The sequence below is a fragment of the Marmota marmota genome, unplaced genomic scaffold (assembly GCF_001458135.2).
Source record: "Marmota marmota marmota unplaced genomic scaffold, marMar, whole genome shotgun sequence".
NCBI classification, from domain to species: Eukaryota; Metazoa; Chordata; class Mammalia; order Rodentia; family Sciuridae; genus Marmota; species Marmota marmota.
The window spans coordinates 16,660,744-16,675,965 of NW_026000168.1; the positions used below are offsets into that span (position 1 = coordinate 16,660,744).

Below are 15,222 nucleotides of genomic sequence, written 5' to 3' on the forward strand. Positions count from 1 at the left end.
AGTGACAAAGACACTCTCTCTATATATTGCCTGGAATCTTGAGAATAGCTGCTCATGTGGCCATGTTGTCAATCCTCCAATTCTTTTTTTTTTTTTTTTTAATTTTTTAATATTTATTTTTTAGTTTTTGGCGGACACAACATCTTTGTTTGTATGTGGTGCTGAGGATCGAACCCGGGCCGCACGCCCATGGCCGCACGCATGCCAGGCGAGCGCGCTACCGCTTGAGCCACATCCCCAGCCCTGATCCTCCAATTCTTTTTTTTTTTTTATCTTTACAATTTTATTTTGTATACACATTTGCTCTAAATCAGTGAATTTCTAGGCCTGGTTCAGGTAACTGAAGGGCCTTTATAAGTACTTTATATTGTCTAGACCCAAGGTATGCTGCAACCATAGTCTGAAGTAAAATGGGAAATAACATCTTTCTGAAGATAGGCTTAGAAATTTTAATCCAGTAAGTTAAGGTGTTTCCTTTCTCTGGTAGCAGGGCTGATTGATACCTGGCTGCTAGGCCACCATTTATAGGTATAGCCAAGAAAACAGGGTACAGACCTCCTAAAACTAAACCAACAAGTCCACCCCGTGTCACAGTACAGGTTTCACAATTCAAATCACCTGTACTCAAAGGTAAACTTACAAAACCTTTGAAAGATGCATTTGCTGTCAAAAATGGGAGCACTGCCATTGGTAAGCTAGCAGCTATTCGGGCCTTTGTTACATGCAAGACACGCCGAAAAAGACTGTTTGCTATTAGGCCACAGAGAGCAGCATTAAGTCCAATATATGTGGATCCATGTTCAAGTAGATTCCTTTCTGCTTCTGGTAGTAGTTCAATTTTTCTGNGACGAAGAACTTGTGTAGATCGATACAGCAGGAGTAGGAGCCCTTTATTGCAGGACAGGAGCAGTATTTATACATTCCACACAGCTTATCTAATTAGCATAAACTAGATACATCAGTCAACCAATAAGGAATCTCCACACTTAATGGCTCGCTTTTATTCTCAAACCACTCCCTCTGGCATTTTGCCAGGCACCATCCAGACTTGTTTATGAACTCTAACATTCCCCTGGCAAAATGCCAGGTGTTATTTTGACTTGTTTACAGACTCTAACAACCCTTAAAAGCATTGACTGTGTGTTAGACTGAGCACTTCCGTGCATCGTCTCAGTTAAACTAGGAATCTGTCAGAGTCCATGAAGTAACTAGCTATTTTAATCATGTTACAGATGGGGAGACTGAAGCTTGGAAATTTTAAGTAAATCACTGAAGATCACATAGCAAGCAGTGCGGCTTCAGTGTCTTCACTGTATTTAGCCCCACCTCTCATCTGTATGTTTGTTTGAAGCCTACCACCAAGCCTAGTGTTTGCTTCCTTCCCCTTCAAGGCATCTGGGGTCATAAGCATTACAGTCATAACATTTCAGCCTGTGAGAGCATGTGGAAAGCTACCTGTAAAGAAAAGTGACACTGAAAATGCAAATTACTCATATATTTGGAAATGAGTTGTAAAAGTAGTTTGCTAGAGGTGCCACTGAAAGACCTTCCAGAAATCAGTTTGGCTACTGCTGCCGGCAGTGTTTGGCAGTCATGAACCTGATACCCTTTGCAATATATAATAGCCATACTGTGTTTTGGAGTCACTCAGGGTAAGAAAGCCCTTTAGAGTTGTCTCCCATTAAGAACCTTCCTACTGTTGAGTCTGTACTTCTGTACTTCTCCCCTCCTGTCATTGCCCCCCCCCCCCACTGTCCAAATGTACACCTCAGTCCTCTCAGTATGAGGGGTGATTTGTCCATCAGGAGGGAAATGCATCTCACAGTACAACATGGAGGAGGCCTAGGTGAAGTTCAGCATAGATGAAGAGGAATGGCTTTAAGCAGATGACAGAGACGCCCCAGAAGATATGCAGGATGTGCTCAAGGTTTGCTTTGTCACTGGGAAATGGAAATAGTGACTTACACTACAAAAATAGGAATGGGCTGGCTTTATCTCTTATATAACATCTGTCTTACACTTACCTTTCTTGAAAGCAGTGATAGTGGTCTAGAAGTTATTTTTGAACTTTTAAAAAAATCTCAGCCTGGTTACTTGCATGAAGTCACCAGTGTGGAAATGGCAAATCTAACTAGATGCTCTGGTTGACAGTTAATTATATTTGGTCTTCTAATGAAAAAGATGATTAGTAGTTTAGAAGTCTAATTTTTGAGTATGACTTATGGAAGGTGGTTGGTATAATTCTAAAAGGCATCCATATAGGATTCTGTATCTAAAGCAATCTTTCCTGTTGTTCCCCTGGTTAACAGATTCCTTCTGGTAGATGACCTCTGATAGTCTACTCTGGTTCTTTTTTATTATTTTTTTCCCTGGTACTGGGAATTGAACCCAAGAGTGCTTAACCACTGAGCTACATCCTTAGCCCTTTTTATTATTTTGAGACAGGGTTTTATTATAAATTGTTGAGGCTGATTTTGAATTTGTGATCCTCCTGCCTCAGTCTCCTAAAACTCTGGTACTAAAGGGGTGTACCTCTTCACCCTACTTGCTCTGGTTCTTTCAGGAAATCTGGTCTGCTTTTTCGAAGAGAATCTGAAGTTCTCATTTATGTGGAACTTTTTACTTAGCCACTTTGACTTTGTTCTCTCCCAAGTTTATTGATCCAGATAACTCTTTGTTCTGCTTGCTGACTGTTGATACTGATTTTATTTATTCATTTTTAACTGTTATACCTCCTGAGATCAAAGATTATCATGTTTGAGGGTAATTGAAATAACATTACTGTCTTCAGTAGCACTTATCAAAAATAATTACTAAGTGGGGTATTGGTAGAGACCTATAGTTCCAGCCATTTGAGAGGCTGAGGCAGGAGGATTGTTTGAGCCCAGTAGTTCGAGGTCAGCCAGGGCAACATAGAGAAACCCCATCTCTGAAAACGAAGAGAACTGTCAAACTGTTTAGATGTGTAGTATTCTTTAGTGTTAGGGTCCCAAGACCACCCCCACATTCACGTAGTTGTCCTCAAGTTCAAGATCATTACTGTGATGTAGCAAGGAGGTACAGTGGAGTCTGGAGGAGTCTGTGCAAGAGGGGCACAGGCACATACTACCCCCAGCAATGAAAATGTCACATGTGCCTGGAGGAATTGGTAACTGCAGAGATGCAGTGCCCAAGTTGGGCACCTTTTGCCTAGTATGTGACAGAATTCCAGTCTCCCAGGAAGAAGGCAGATGTTTGGCATAAACCACATTGTTTTATAGTTTAGGTGCAGTGAGCCACTTCGATCATTTAAGGAAATTCTTGGGGTGTTTTGTTAAGACCTGACTTTTTTTGGGGAACGGTGTACTGGGGATTGAACTCAGAGGCACTTGACCACTGAGCTACATCCCCAGTCCTTTAGAGACAGGGTCTCACTGAGTTGCTTAGTGCCTTGCAGTTGCTGAGGCTGGCTTTGAACCCATGATCCTCCAGAGCCGCTGGGATTATAGGCGTGTGCCACCACACCGGGCATTTTTAAAAAAAATACTTTTTTTTATGTGGTGCTAAGGATTGAACCAGTGTCTCAACATATTCTTGGAAGTACTCTACCACTGAGCCACAGCCCAGAAATTTTTGTTTTTTGCTTCACACATACTAGCCAACTACTTTGCCATTGAGTGACACCCCAGCCCAGTGTAGGGAAATTTTTATATCTGTGTATGGTAACTCCTTCCTGTGCTTGTGGGGGTTTTGTTGTTGTTGGCTTTTTGTTGTTGTTGTAGACTTGAGGTGCTGGGGATGGAACCCGGGGCTTCATGCATACTAGGCAAGTACTCTATCATTAAGCTAGTCTGTCCCCCACTTAAAGTAGACAGTACCAGCCTTATGCTGAACATTGTTGATCTAGTGGTCATGGGTTAGGGATTTGAACCCAGAGCGCTTTACCACTGAGCCACATCCCCAGCGCCCCACCTTGTTTTTAAATAAGGCATTGTCATTTAAAAAAATATATTTTCATTTCATTTGGTCTTTTTACATATACATGACAGCGGTGTGTATTTTGACATACGTACATTGAGTGTAACTTACTCTAATTGGGATCCCATTCCTGTGGTTGTACGTGATGTGGAGTTACACTGGTGTGTACTCATATATGAACGTAGGAAAGTCGTGTCCCATTCATTCTACTGTTCTATTCCCACTCCTTTCCCTGCATTCCCCTTTGTCTAATCCAATGAGCTTCTAGCCCCTCCTTAATGCATGTTATATCAGAATATTTTGGCCTTTGGTTTTTTGGGATTGGCTTATTTCACTTAGCATGGGAGTCTCCAGCTCCATCCATTTACCATCAAAAATCAGTCATTCATTTTTATGGCTGAGTAATAATCAGTTGTGTGTATATACCGCACTTCTATTCTTTCATTTTTGTTGAGGGGTTCTGTACCTTTATTGATTTACATGTGGTGCTGAGGATTGAACCCAGTGCCTCATACATGCTGGGCAAGTGCTCTACTACTGAGCTACAACCCCAGCTCAGCTACTGTGAATGGAGCTGCTATAAACATTGATGTGGCTGTGTCACTGTAGTATGCTGATTTGAAGTCCTTTGGGTATATACTGAAGAATGGGATAACTGGACCAAATTCCAAGTTTTCTGAGGAATCTCCATACTACTTCCCAGAATAGTTGCACCAGTTTGCAGTCCCACCAGCAATATATGAGTGTACCTTTTCCCCCACATCCTCGCTAATATTTATTGTTGCTTGTATTCTTGATATTTGCCATTCTGCCTGGAGATGAAATCTCAGTGCAGTTTTAATTTGCATTTCTCTAATTGCAAGATGTTGAACATTAAAAATGTTTTTAATATATTTATGGATCATCATTTTTCTTTTGTGAAATGCTTGTTCAATTTCTTTGCCCATTTGTTTATTGGATTATTTATTTTTGGGGGGGGGGGTTTGGGTGTTTTTTGATTTCTTTATGTATCTTGGAGATGAATGCTGTATCTGAAGTGGCAAGTGGCAAAGATTTTCTCCTATTCTGAAGATGCTCTCTGTTTTTGATTGTTTCCTTTGCTATGAAGCTTTTTAGTTTGATACCATAACATATTTTGATTTCTTTTTTTTTGGTGGTGGTGGAGTAAACAGGGATTGAAGTCAAGAGCGCCCAAGTACTGAGCCACATCCTCAGCCCTATTTTATATTTAGTAACAGTCTCACTGAGTGGCTTAGCACCTCGCTTTTGCTGAGGCTGGCTTTGAACTCGTAATCCTCCTGCCCCAGCCTCCTGAGCCTCTGGGATTACAGGCATGCACCACTGTACCCAGCTACATTTTTTGATTTCTTGTGCTTTAGGAGTTTTGTTGAGGAAGTTGGTTCCTAAGCAGACATGATGGAGAGTTAGACCTACATTTTCTTCTTTTGGGTGCAGTGTCTCTGGTCTAATACTTGGGCCCTTGGTCCACTTTGAATTGAGTTCTGTGCAGGGTCAGAGATAGGATATCCCTAGCCCTTTTTATTTATTTTGAGTCAGGGTCTCACGTTAAGAGCCTTGCTTAGTTGCTGAGACTGGCCTTGAACTTGTGAACCTTCAAAGATGAAAAAGGACCTGTGACTTTAGGACTTACCATGGTGCCTCTTGTCAAAAAAACAAGAATTTCCTTAAATGACTGAATTGGCTTGCTGTACCTGAACTAAAACAGATCTTCCTGCCTCAGCCTCCCGAGTCACTGAGATTATAGGCGTGCACCATCATGCTTGGCTAGTGGTCAATTTTTTTTTTTTTAAGTTGTAGTCGGACACAATACCTTTATTTTTATGTGGTGCTGAGGATTGAACCCAGGGCCTTGACCATGTTAGTGAGTGCTCTACCACTGAGCCCCAGCCCCAGCCCACTAGTGGTCAGTTCTTAAGGGGCTATTTCCTGGGCAGAACCTGGCTACATTCCTAGAAAAACACCAAATAATGGTACCATGGTACAGTCCTTAAGTCACAGGTCAATTTTTCATCTTTGTAGGCTCAGAAACTTGATTGTTAGTGGCCATAGAAGTTCTTTTATCATTTCCCTGGGGAAGAAAGAAAAAGTATCAGTGAGGGGTGTGATGTCCACCTATATTTCCAGAAACTTAGCAGTTTGGGAGGCCAAGGCAGGAGGATCTCAAGTTTAAGGCAACCTAAGCAACTTAGACCCTATCTCAAAATATTTTTTTTTTTTAGAGATTTTTTTTTAATATTTATTTTTTAATTCTCGGTGAACACAACATCTTTGTATGTGGTGCTGAGGATAAAACCCGGTCCGTACGCATGCCAGGCGAGCACGCTACCGCTTGAGCCACATCCCCAGCCCCTATCTCAAAATATAAAGGGACTGGGGGTATAGCTCAGACATAGAGCACCCCTGAGTCCAATCCCAGTTTAATAAAAAGAGGTGTGCCTGATCAGCACTGGCCGTGCTCTGGTGCAGTCGGCAGGGGAAGGGAGTTAGTCTGCATGGTGAGCAGGGAAGGATGGAAGAGCTTTAGCTCACTTGGGGTTCAGTTGAGTCAGCCTCCAGGCCCACCCAAGGGCCCGTGTGCAGTATGCATTGGCCACTTGCCTTCACTGGACCCCTTTCTCTGGCACATTGGTGATCTGCACCTCACCAGTCTTGTTGGTGTGCCCTTCCTTCTGTGGTCCAGTGCCCTTGCATTTTCTAGTTCTGGACAGAACATTGAGGAGGTCAGATGTTAGTTGGGGTTTCTGTTTTCACTTGGGTATATCGTGTTCCAGCTGTGCCTTTCTGATTTATCCCCAGGGTTCTTCACTAGAGATCCATGTTCCCAAATGCTTGCTCAAGAGCTCCCGCTCTGGGATCTGGGGCCTTCAGTGTGACAGCACTGTAGTGATTGGGCACACCCAGTGAGTGGATCTGTGGGCCCGGGGGATGAGAAGGCTTCTTTGATCAGCCAGGACTCATGCTGGCATGGGGGGTGGCAAATGGGCTATGATAATTGAGTGGTGTGGGAATGGAGTGCAGCGTTTTAGACAGGAGCCATCTCGTGCACAAAGGCAGGGTGGTGGGCCACTGTTGGGCCTGTCTAGAGAGACCAGGGTTGTAGTCTCTGAAACTAGCAGGAAGTCCTGAAGCTCATGGGGTTTAATAATAATCCTCCCGAGTTAGTGGCGTGAAACTGCTAAACAGAATAGTTACTGCTCATCTTGTCTTTGTTTTTCGTTATCTCATACGTTCATCATAATGCCCTTATTGGGGGGGGGGGGAGGACTGTCTTTGCTCACAAGTCTTTTTTTGTTTTTTTTTTAAATTTTTTAATATTTATTTTTTAGGTGTAGATGGACACAACACAATGCCTTTATTTTTTTTTATATGGTGCTGAGGATTGAACCCCGGTCCCACCCATGCTAGGCGAGCGCTCTACCGCTGAGCCACAATCCCAGCCCCAACAAGTGTCTTTTTCTGGGAGCATGAGTTACCCCTCCTTACAAAAGAATTGGCAATTCACGTGGAAGAGGAGGGGAGGAGGTGAAACCAGGCAGGCCCAGTGCCTGGTCCCTCTTAGGACTTCATCTGCTGCTCTGTTTTTTATAGATGTTTGAAATTTTCCATGATTTTTTAAAAATAAGTTAAAACGTGAGTTCACAGATAAAACTCCTTTCCAGAAAAGAATTTCATGGCCAGATTTCCTTAGCCTTTAATAAACAGGCTGTTCTTCTGTCTCCTCAAGACCTCCCAGTGTGGAAGCCTGAGCAGTTTCCACCTGTCCAGACTTTCACTCCCCAGCTCAAAGAGGCCCCCTGGAAACGGTGTGTTTAGTGAGAGCCTGGGGACTCTGACCCTTCCCTGCTCTGCTACTTGATGTGGTCGCTGAAAGACCAGCTCCTGCAGGTTCCAGGGCTTACTCAGGGCTTTGTTTTAAGGGGCACACACCAAGAGCACTGCAGCTGATGACAGGGCCTCTTGGCTCTCAGCCAGTTCAGCACAGTCATGCCCCAGCCAAGTCTTGCAGGGCTGCCCTCCCCCTGGCCATGCCGCTGGTCTGCCCTCTCAGGCCGCGCTCCTCCCCCATTACACATTTCCCTCTTTAGGACTCTGTCTGCCCCTGGGGGCTGCTCTTGCTGTGTTTCCTCTCTTCCGCAGTAGCTGACGTGTGCTGTAGGAGGGCACACATCACTGTCGCTGGTGCAGTTTATCACTGTCTTACTAGACTGGTAAGAGCTGCACTCTTCTTAATGTATGTTTTTAATATTTTTTTTTTAGTTGTAGTTGGACAAAATACCTTTATTTTTTTTATATGGTGCTGAGGATCAAACCCAGAGCCTTGCACATACTAGACAAGCGCTCTACTGCTGGGCTGCAACCCCAGCCGGAAGACCTGCACTCTTTTGGATAACTAAAGTGGGATGGGTACCGTAGTGAGCATTTTACATACGTTTCAGAAACCACACCCTTGCCAGTATTGGATTGTCTTGATAATTTTTGAAACTTAACCTTTATTACAAAAGCAGTGTATGTTCATGGTAAAAATGTCAGAATGTATAGCTCAGCAAAGGTAAGAAAAATACTACATAACAGGCAGGGAACGTTGCTCCTTGGTAGGATACTAATGCCTAGCATTGCAAAAACAAAAACGGAAGAATTCCTATATACCTTAACCTCAAGGATCCCGACTCGTTTTTTCCCCCTTTCAGTGCTGGGGTGGAACCCAGAGTCCTGGGCACACTCTCCACTACTGGTACAACCTCGCCCAGGGATCACCACTTTTTTTTTTTTTTTTTTGCAGTAGGGGTTAGGCTAAGCTGCTTAGGGCCTTGGTAACTTGCTGAGGCTGGTTTGAACCCCTGATCCACCTGCCTCACCTTCCTGAGCTGCTGAGCCACTGTGCCCAGCAGGACCACTGCTCTTAACACACTACTCTTGTATACATCTTTTCAGGGTTTTTTATTTTTGCTTTTTGGTACTGGGGATTAAACCCATGGGTGCTTTACCACTGAACTACATCCACAGCCCATTTATTTTTTATTTTGAGACAGAGTCTTACTGAATTTGCTGAGGCTGTCCTTGAACTTGCAGTCCTCTGGCTTCAGTCCCCCTAATTGTTGGGATTGTAGGCATGGACCACCTCAGTTGTAGGCATGGACCACCTTGCCCAACTTTTCAGATTTTTTTAAATGCTTGCATATATTTATGATTTTTTTTGCCAACATGAAATCATCCCGTATATGCTGGTTTAAAATTGTTTATTGTAAAATAACATAATAGCATAAATTTTGCCATCTTAACTATTTATGTAAGTCCCTACTATTAGTCACATTGTTGTGTAACTGAATCTTGAGAGCTTTCTGTCTAGTAAAAGTGAAATTCTGTACCCATTAAACAACAATCCCCCCACCCTCTCTCAGCCCCCTTTCTACTTTCTGTCTCTATGAATTGAACTACTCTGGGAACCTCATATAACTGGTGGCATGTCATGTTGGTCTTGTGTCTGGCTTATTTCAGTGAGCATGATGTCGTAAGGTTTATCCATGTGATGGTGTCAGAATTTCCTTCCTTTTTAAAGCTGAATAATAATCCATCATATGTACACCACTACTAATTTATTCCTTTTCTGTGCGTAAACATGGGTTGCTTCCATTTTTTGTAATGGTGCAGTGAACATGAGTGTACAGATATATTTGAGACCCTGCTTTTCATTCCTCTGTATATATACCCAGAAGTGGCATTGCTAGATCATATTTTTAATTTTGTAGAAACCACCATACTTCCATAGCAGCTATACTGCTTTATTGTATTTGCTATTTTATGATCTGCTCCTTTAACAGTCTTCAGCTTTTCATGTCAGTACATTTGCATTGTATCTAATCTGGTTTGCCTAAACCAGAATGTAATCCAGGACTAAATATTGCACTTGGTTATTCTGTTCCTTGTGTCCTGTCTACTAACCTATCATAGTCCCCCTTTTCCCCTGCTATTAACAGCTTTATTAAAGTTTAAACACATGCAAAGAATTTGCCTGTTGGGAATATTCAATTCTAAGACTTTTAGTACTATCACCACAGTTAAATTTTAGTATATTTCCATCGCCCTCCCCACAAATCCCTTGAACCCATTAGCACTCATTCCACACTTACCCTCTTCCAGCACTTAATATACTTTCGCTCCTTTAGATTTGCTTTTTCCTTTCTTGGGAGTGGGTTGGGGGAGTACTGGGGATTGACCCCAGGGCCTTGTACTTGCTAGGCAAGCACTTTACCACCTAGCTGCATCCCTAGCCCTAGATTTGTCTTTTTTGATTGTTGCTGTTTCATATAAATAGAATCAGAAGCACGTGGGCTTTTGTGTCTGCCCCTTTCACGCAGCATGATGTTTTCAAAGTTTGTGCTGTGCTCAGTCCGTCAGTACTTCAGTACTTCATTGCCTTTTATGGCTGAATAGCAGCCCCTTGTATGGGTGTGTTACTTTTGTTTCCCCAGTCACCAGCTGATGGTTATTTGGGTATTTTCATTTTTTTCGTTATGAACAATACTGCTGTGAACATTCACATAACAGATATTTTTGCATGTGGACATGTTTTTATGTTCTTGGGGAAATGCCTAGGAGTGGAATTGTTGGATCGTATGGTAGATGTGTTTGTTTTAACATGTGTTGTGTTTATGTTGGGTGCTTCATATGGAGTCGCATCAGCAAACAGTATTTGAGTCAAAGCTTATCCACACATATTGGGTCCAGCACTGTTTGCTGCCTGGACTATGCTTTTGTCTGTTGAAAGCCAGTCTCGGCCACTGGGGAGGCTGAGATGGAAGGATAGCAAGTTTGAGGCCAGCCTGGGCACCTTAGACCTTTTCTTAAAATAGAAAGAAAGAAAGGTCAATTGAGGATACAGTTGTGGTTATGGAGAGCTGCCCCAACTCCCTAAGTCCTTATCTCCAATCTCTTGGACTGGGCAGGACTGCTGTGCCATGCCGTAAGGTCCAGAAGACGCCAGGTGGGAGGTCAGGGAATGTGGGCTGACCTGCTGCACATCCCTCAGGAATCAGTCTTGGGTTGCCTTTGTCCATTGTCTGAAAGCAGATGTTTCCCATATGTTCTCCATCTTATTTCCTGCAGTGAGGGCAAGCGGCTTGCTCCCTCGCCGCCAGAAGCAACAGTCGGCCCTCCCCAGCCTTCTCTCCTCTTCAGTTTGGGTGTTTCTATTGCTGTGTCTTTAAGCTTTCTGATGTTTTTTTTTTTTTTTTTTTTTTTTTTTGTGGTATCTAATCTAAGCTTATCCAATGTAATTTTCATTTCAGATAACGTGTGTTTCATTTCTGGAACAGCTCTTTTGTATATTTTTTCATTCTCTTCACCTTATAATAATGTTTTCCTTTTAATCCTTCAGCGTGTTGAGACTATAATAACTGTTTTAGGTTCTTAAATGTTGATTTCATCATCTCTTTCTCCTGGTTATGTGTCACATATGCCTGTGTTTGAATATTACCTAGTAATGTTGTATTGGGTGCTAAGCATTTTTTTTTTTTTGCATTTGGATTTTATAGTCCTCCTTTAAAAAGATGGGCAGTAATTTACGTGCTATCAGTTTGATCATGTTAAAGCTTGTTTTTAAGCTTAATTGGCAGGGAGTGTGCAGCACTTGCACTCAGGACTAGCTTAGTCCTTGATGCTAAGGCATGTTCCTCTGGGGTCTCTAGTTTGCTCTGGGTGTTCAGCTTCTGCTACAGCTGGGCAGACTTAGAACACCTCTTACTTCTATATCAGTTATCACTTCAAAGTGGGAATTTGATTTATCAGTGAAATGTTCTCAGATACATTTCTTTTTCTTTTGTGGTACCAGGGCACTTAACCACTGAGCCACATCCCCAGCCCATTTTTTATTTATTTGAGACAGGGTTTCACTAAGTTGCTGAGGCTGGCTTTGAACTTGTGATCCTCTTGCCTCGGTCTCCCTAGTCACTGGGATTACCACTGTTCCCAGCTCAAATACATCTTTTGTTGTCACACCATCTTATTTGATCCTCACTACAACCCAGTGAAGGAGTCAGTGTAATCTTCATTTTATAGATAAAGGTAGCAAGGACCAGGAAAGGTGTTCATAACTTGACTGTAGGTGGCAGGGCTGGATCCTGAGCCCAGGTTCCCGATTCCATTACCTGTATCCTTTAAAAATTCATAAGAGCAGGGGAGCAGTTTTTCATAAAGAAATTTCTTAGTTGGGTCTTAATTTTGCGTGTGTAATATGCTTAAATTGGAGTATCTTGAGAGAGGAACTTTTGGGATGATTTATTTTTCTTTCAGAAAAGCGTCATTGAGTCATTCTGGTGGGTCTGAAATCATTTTGTCTTAGAACCAAGAAAATATATGTATCTCCAGTGCCTAAGACAGCCTTGATACACGGCATAGGCTCAGTGGATGTCTGTGTGCTAGGTTTAAGAATATGCTGATCTCCGGGCTGGGGATGTGGCTCAAGAGGTAGCGCCGCTCGCCTGGCATGCGTGAGGCACTGGGTTTGATCCTCAGCACGTTAAAAAAAAGTTTTAAAAACCCCCACAATATTTAAAAAAAACAAAAAAAAAACAGAATATGCTGATCTTGCAGAACAAAGTGGGCACTGGGCTCAGGAGCTTGTGGAGCATGCACAAGGCCCAGCACCCCTCCCCCACAGCAGAGTGTGCTTCTAAAAGTGTCCTGTGCTTGTCTCCTCAGGTACTTTATGCACGGTGTGTGTCGGGAAGGCAGCCAGTGCCTGTTCTCACATGACTTGGCGAACAGCAAGCCATCCACCATCTGCAAGTACTACCAGAAGGGCTACTGCGCCTACGGACCGCGGTGCAGGCAAGGACCCCGCAGCCACTCTGACTGGAACCCATCAGGGAGTCCAGTTCTGCATTTGGAGGATAGGTGTTGAGGAAATTTTAAATTTAAAATTAATTTGACAATACTATAAAAAGAATGAATGGCAAATAATTAAGACCTCACTTTTTGGTACTCTAAAACTACTTTTAATTTTTCAAAGAATTAGGCCTAATTCTTATGACTATAGTGTTAGTCAGTTATTGTCACAGTATAAATAAGATTCTATATCTTTTTGCCCCATTAGGCATGTCCCCCCAGTTTTTTCCTATGTTGCTGCTTTATCTCCTCACTGTAGTTTTATGTTTCATAATGTTAATTTACCATCATTGGAAAAATATTTCTGTTAGATATTTAAGTGGCCTCTGGTTTTCTTGGTACCCTTGTCCCTGCAGTAAGCATTTATGCTCAGTCTTCCTTGGGTAAGTTTTGTAGCTTATAGATGGATGGAAAGCTTTAAAAACCTGATGTTTTGTTTTTTAATGTTACTAGGGATTGAATCCAGGGATGCTCTGCTGCTGGGCTACAGCCCCAGCCCTTTTAAAATTTTATTGTAAGACAGGTCTTTTGGACTGTGCTCTGGGACAGGGCTTGGGGAGGGAGAAGGCTCTAAATATTAAAAGTTGCCCAGGCTGGCCTTGAGCTTGCCATCCTCCTGCCTCAGCCTCCCAGTCGCCGGGGTCACAGGCAGGGAGGGGCTCTGCGCCGCCTTTGCTGTGGTTTTGCGCTGCAGAGCTCCTCGGGTCTTCTGCAGCAGAGCTTCCGTGCTCCTGCCTGTGGTGGGTGGTGGTGGAGCTGCCCTGTCTCCCCTGCCAGCATCTGCCTCAGACAAATGGCTTAGGAGACTCCTTCCAAGGGACACTGATGGAGCAGGTGGCGGGAGAATGGAGTAGATCTTTGGAACTCTCAGGCTCTGTAGGTGGTCTGCAGCCCTGTTTTGGTCCCATGGGGCCTCTCCATGTGGTTGATAAGTAGCCTCTGGCCAGGCGGTCCTTACTAAATGCTCAGTCTGTTCTAACTCAAACAGAATGGCTCATGGGGACAGGTCGTCTCATTGCCCACTTCAGCTAGTGGAGCAGAGGCAGCTGTTGAGGACCAGGAGCACGGGGGACGTGTGTGCAGCGGGTCTGTGACATGCCTGTGTTTTGTTTAGATACGATCACACGAGGCCCTCCGCTGCAGCTGCTGGGGCTGTGGGCCCCCTCCCCCATGCTGGGCCCTCCCCAGGCTTCCACAGTCCTCGCCCTTCTGCCGACCTCACCACATCTGTCGTGAAAACCCAGTCCCAGGAGCCTGGGAAGCGGCAGAAGAGAACGCTGGTGCTCAGAGACCGAAGTGAGTGAGCAGAATTGTTACCTCTCAAAAAAACTGCCTCGCTGGTCCTTGGGGCTCGGTCCTAACCTCATACCCTGCAGGTGGTCCCCACAGGGAGACCCCAGAGCTGTCCTGAGGATGGACTCCACGTGGCTGCAGAGCCCTGGCATCTCATCTCACATTTGGTCTCATGCCCACAGCCGGGCTGAGTTCCATATTTGGCCTGGCAAAACCAAACGTGATCTTTTGTCACTGTAGCTGCCGTCTTCCTGGGTGGTGGTCTGGTTGGTGAGGACGAGTCAAGTCGTTTGTTGTGAATCTGGTGGAGACACGATCACTGGGTCTGCGCGGTCTGGGTGCTGCCCTGACCCAGAGGTGGTGCTTTGGGCCGCACCTTTGGAAACCGTGGAGTGTCAGTCTGGGAGGTGGACTGTGCCCTGGAACGGGCTTGGGGAGGGAGAAGGTTCCAGATGCTAAAAGTTGTCTTTAGGGGTTGGTGCTGCCCAGGCGAGGGGGCTCTAGGGCTGGCATTGTGCCCCGGTGGGGTCTCCATCCTCAGGCAGCAGGTTGTCTGGGAAGCTCCCAGGAGAAGAGGTGGCGGAGCAGAGCCAGCTGCACCCTGGCTTCTGGACCCGAGGTGTCGCTGGACTTGGGTGTGAAGGAACCTTTGTGTTCTGTCAACCTCAGTCTAAATGACCTTTATATTCTGGGTTATTTGAGTGTTAACTGATCCATGTTAACTGACCCATGCCACTTTCTAACAGTCACTTCAGTGTTCTTTTTTTTTAGTTGTTGATGGACATTTATTTATGGTGCTGAGAATTGAACCCAGTGCCTCTCATACGCTAGGCACGTGCTTTACCACTGAGTCCCCACCCTAGCCCTTTAGTGCTCTTTAGTATAAATATAACATGTTGTGTTTTGCTGCTTTTCCTGTCTGGTCTGGCCATTCTTGTTCCTTTCCTTTTTTTTTCCACCCCCTTTTTGGTACGAGGGGCTCTACCACTGAGCCACATTCCCGGCCCTGCTTTTTTTTTTTTTTTTTTAAGACGGCCTCACTAAGTTGCTGATGCTGGCTTCAAACTT

The 15,222-nt window shown here is 44.2% G+C and overlaps 2 protein-coding genes across 2 annotated transcripts in view; one reads left to right on the forward strand and one right to left on the reverse strand.

Annotated features, from left to right (window-relative positions):
* Positions 1-15,222, forward strand: part of Mkrn2 (makorin ring finger protein 2) — a 30,880-nt gene that overhangs the window by 4,377 nt on the left and 11,281 nt on the right. The window contains exons 2-3 of the mRNA XM_015495039.2: positions 12,676-12,804; positions 13,976-14,157. Coding sequence (XP_015350525.1) covers positions 12,676-12,804; positions 13,976-14,157 — 311 coding nt within the window. The remainder of the gene's footprint in view (positions 1-12,675; positions 12,805-13,975; positions 14,158-15,222) is intronic.
* Positions 259-1,736, reverse strand: LOC107150117 (transmembrane protein 126A-like). Its single transcript, XM_048786956.1, has 2 exons — positions 1,712-1,736; positions 259-855 (listed from the first exon to the last, which is right to left on the reverse strand). Exons 1-2 carry the CDS (start codon positions 1,734-1,736, stop codon positions 311-313), a joined length of 570 nt encoding a protein of 189 aa, XP_048642913.1. The 3' UTR covers positions 259-310.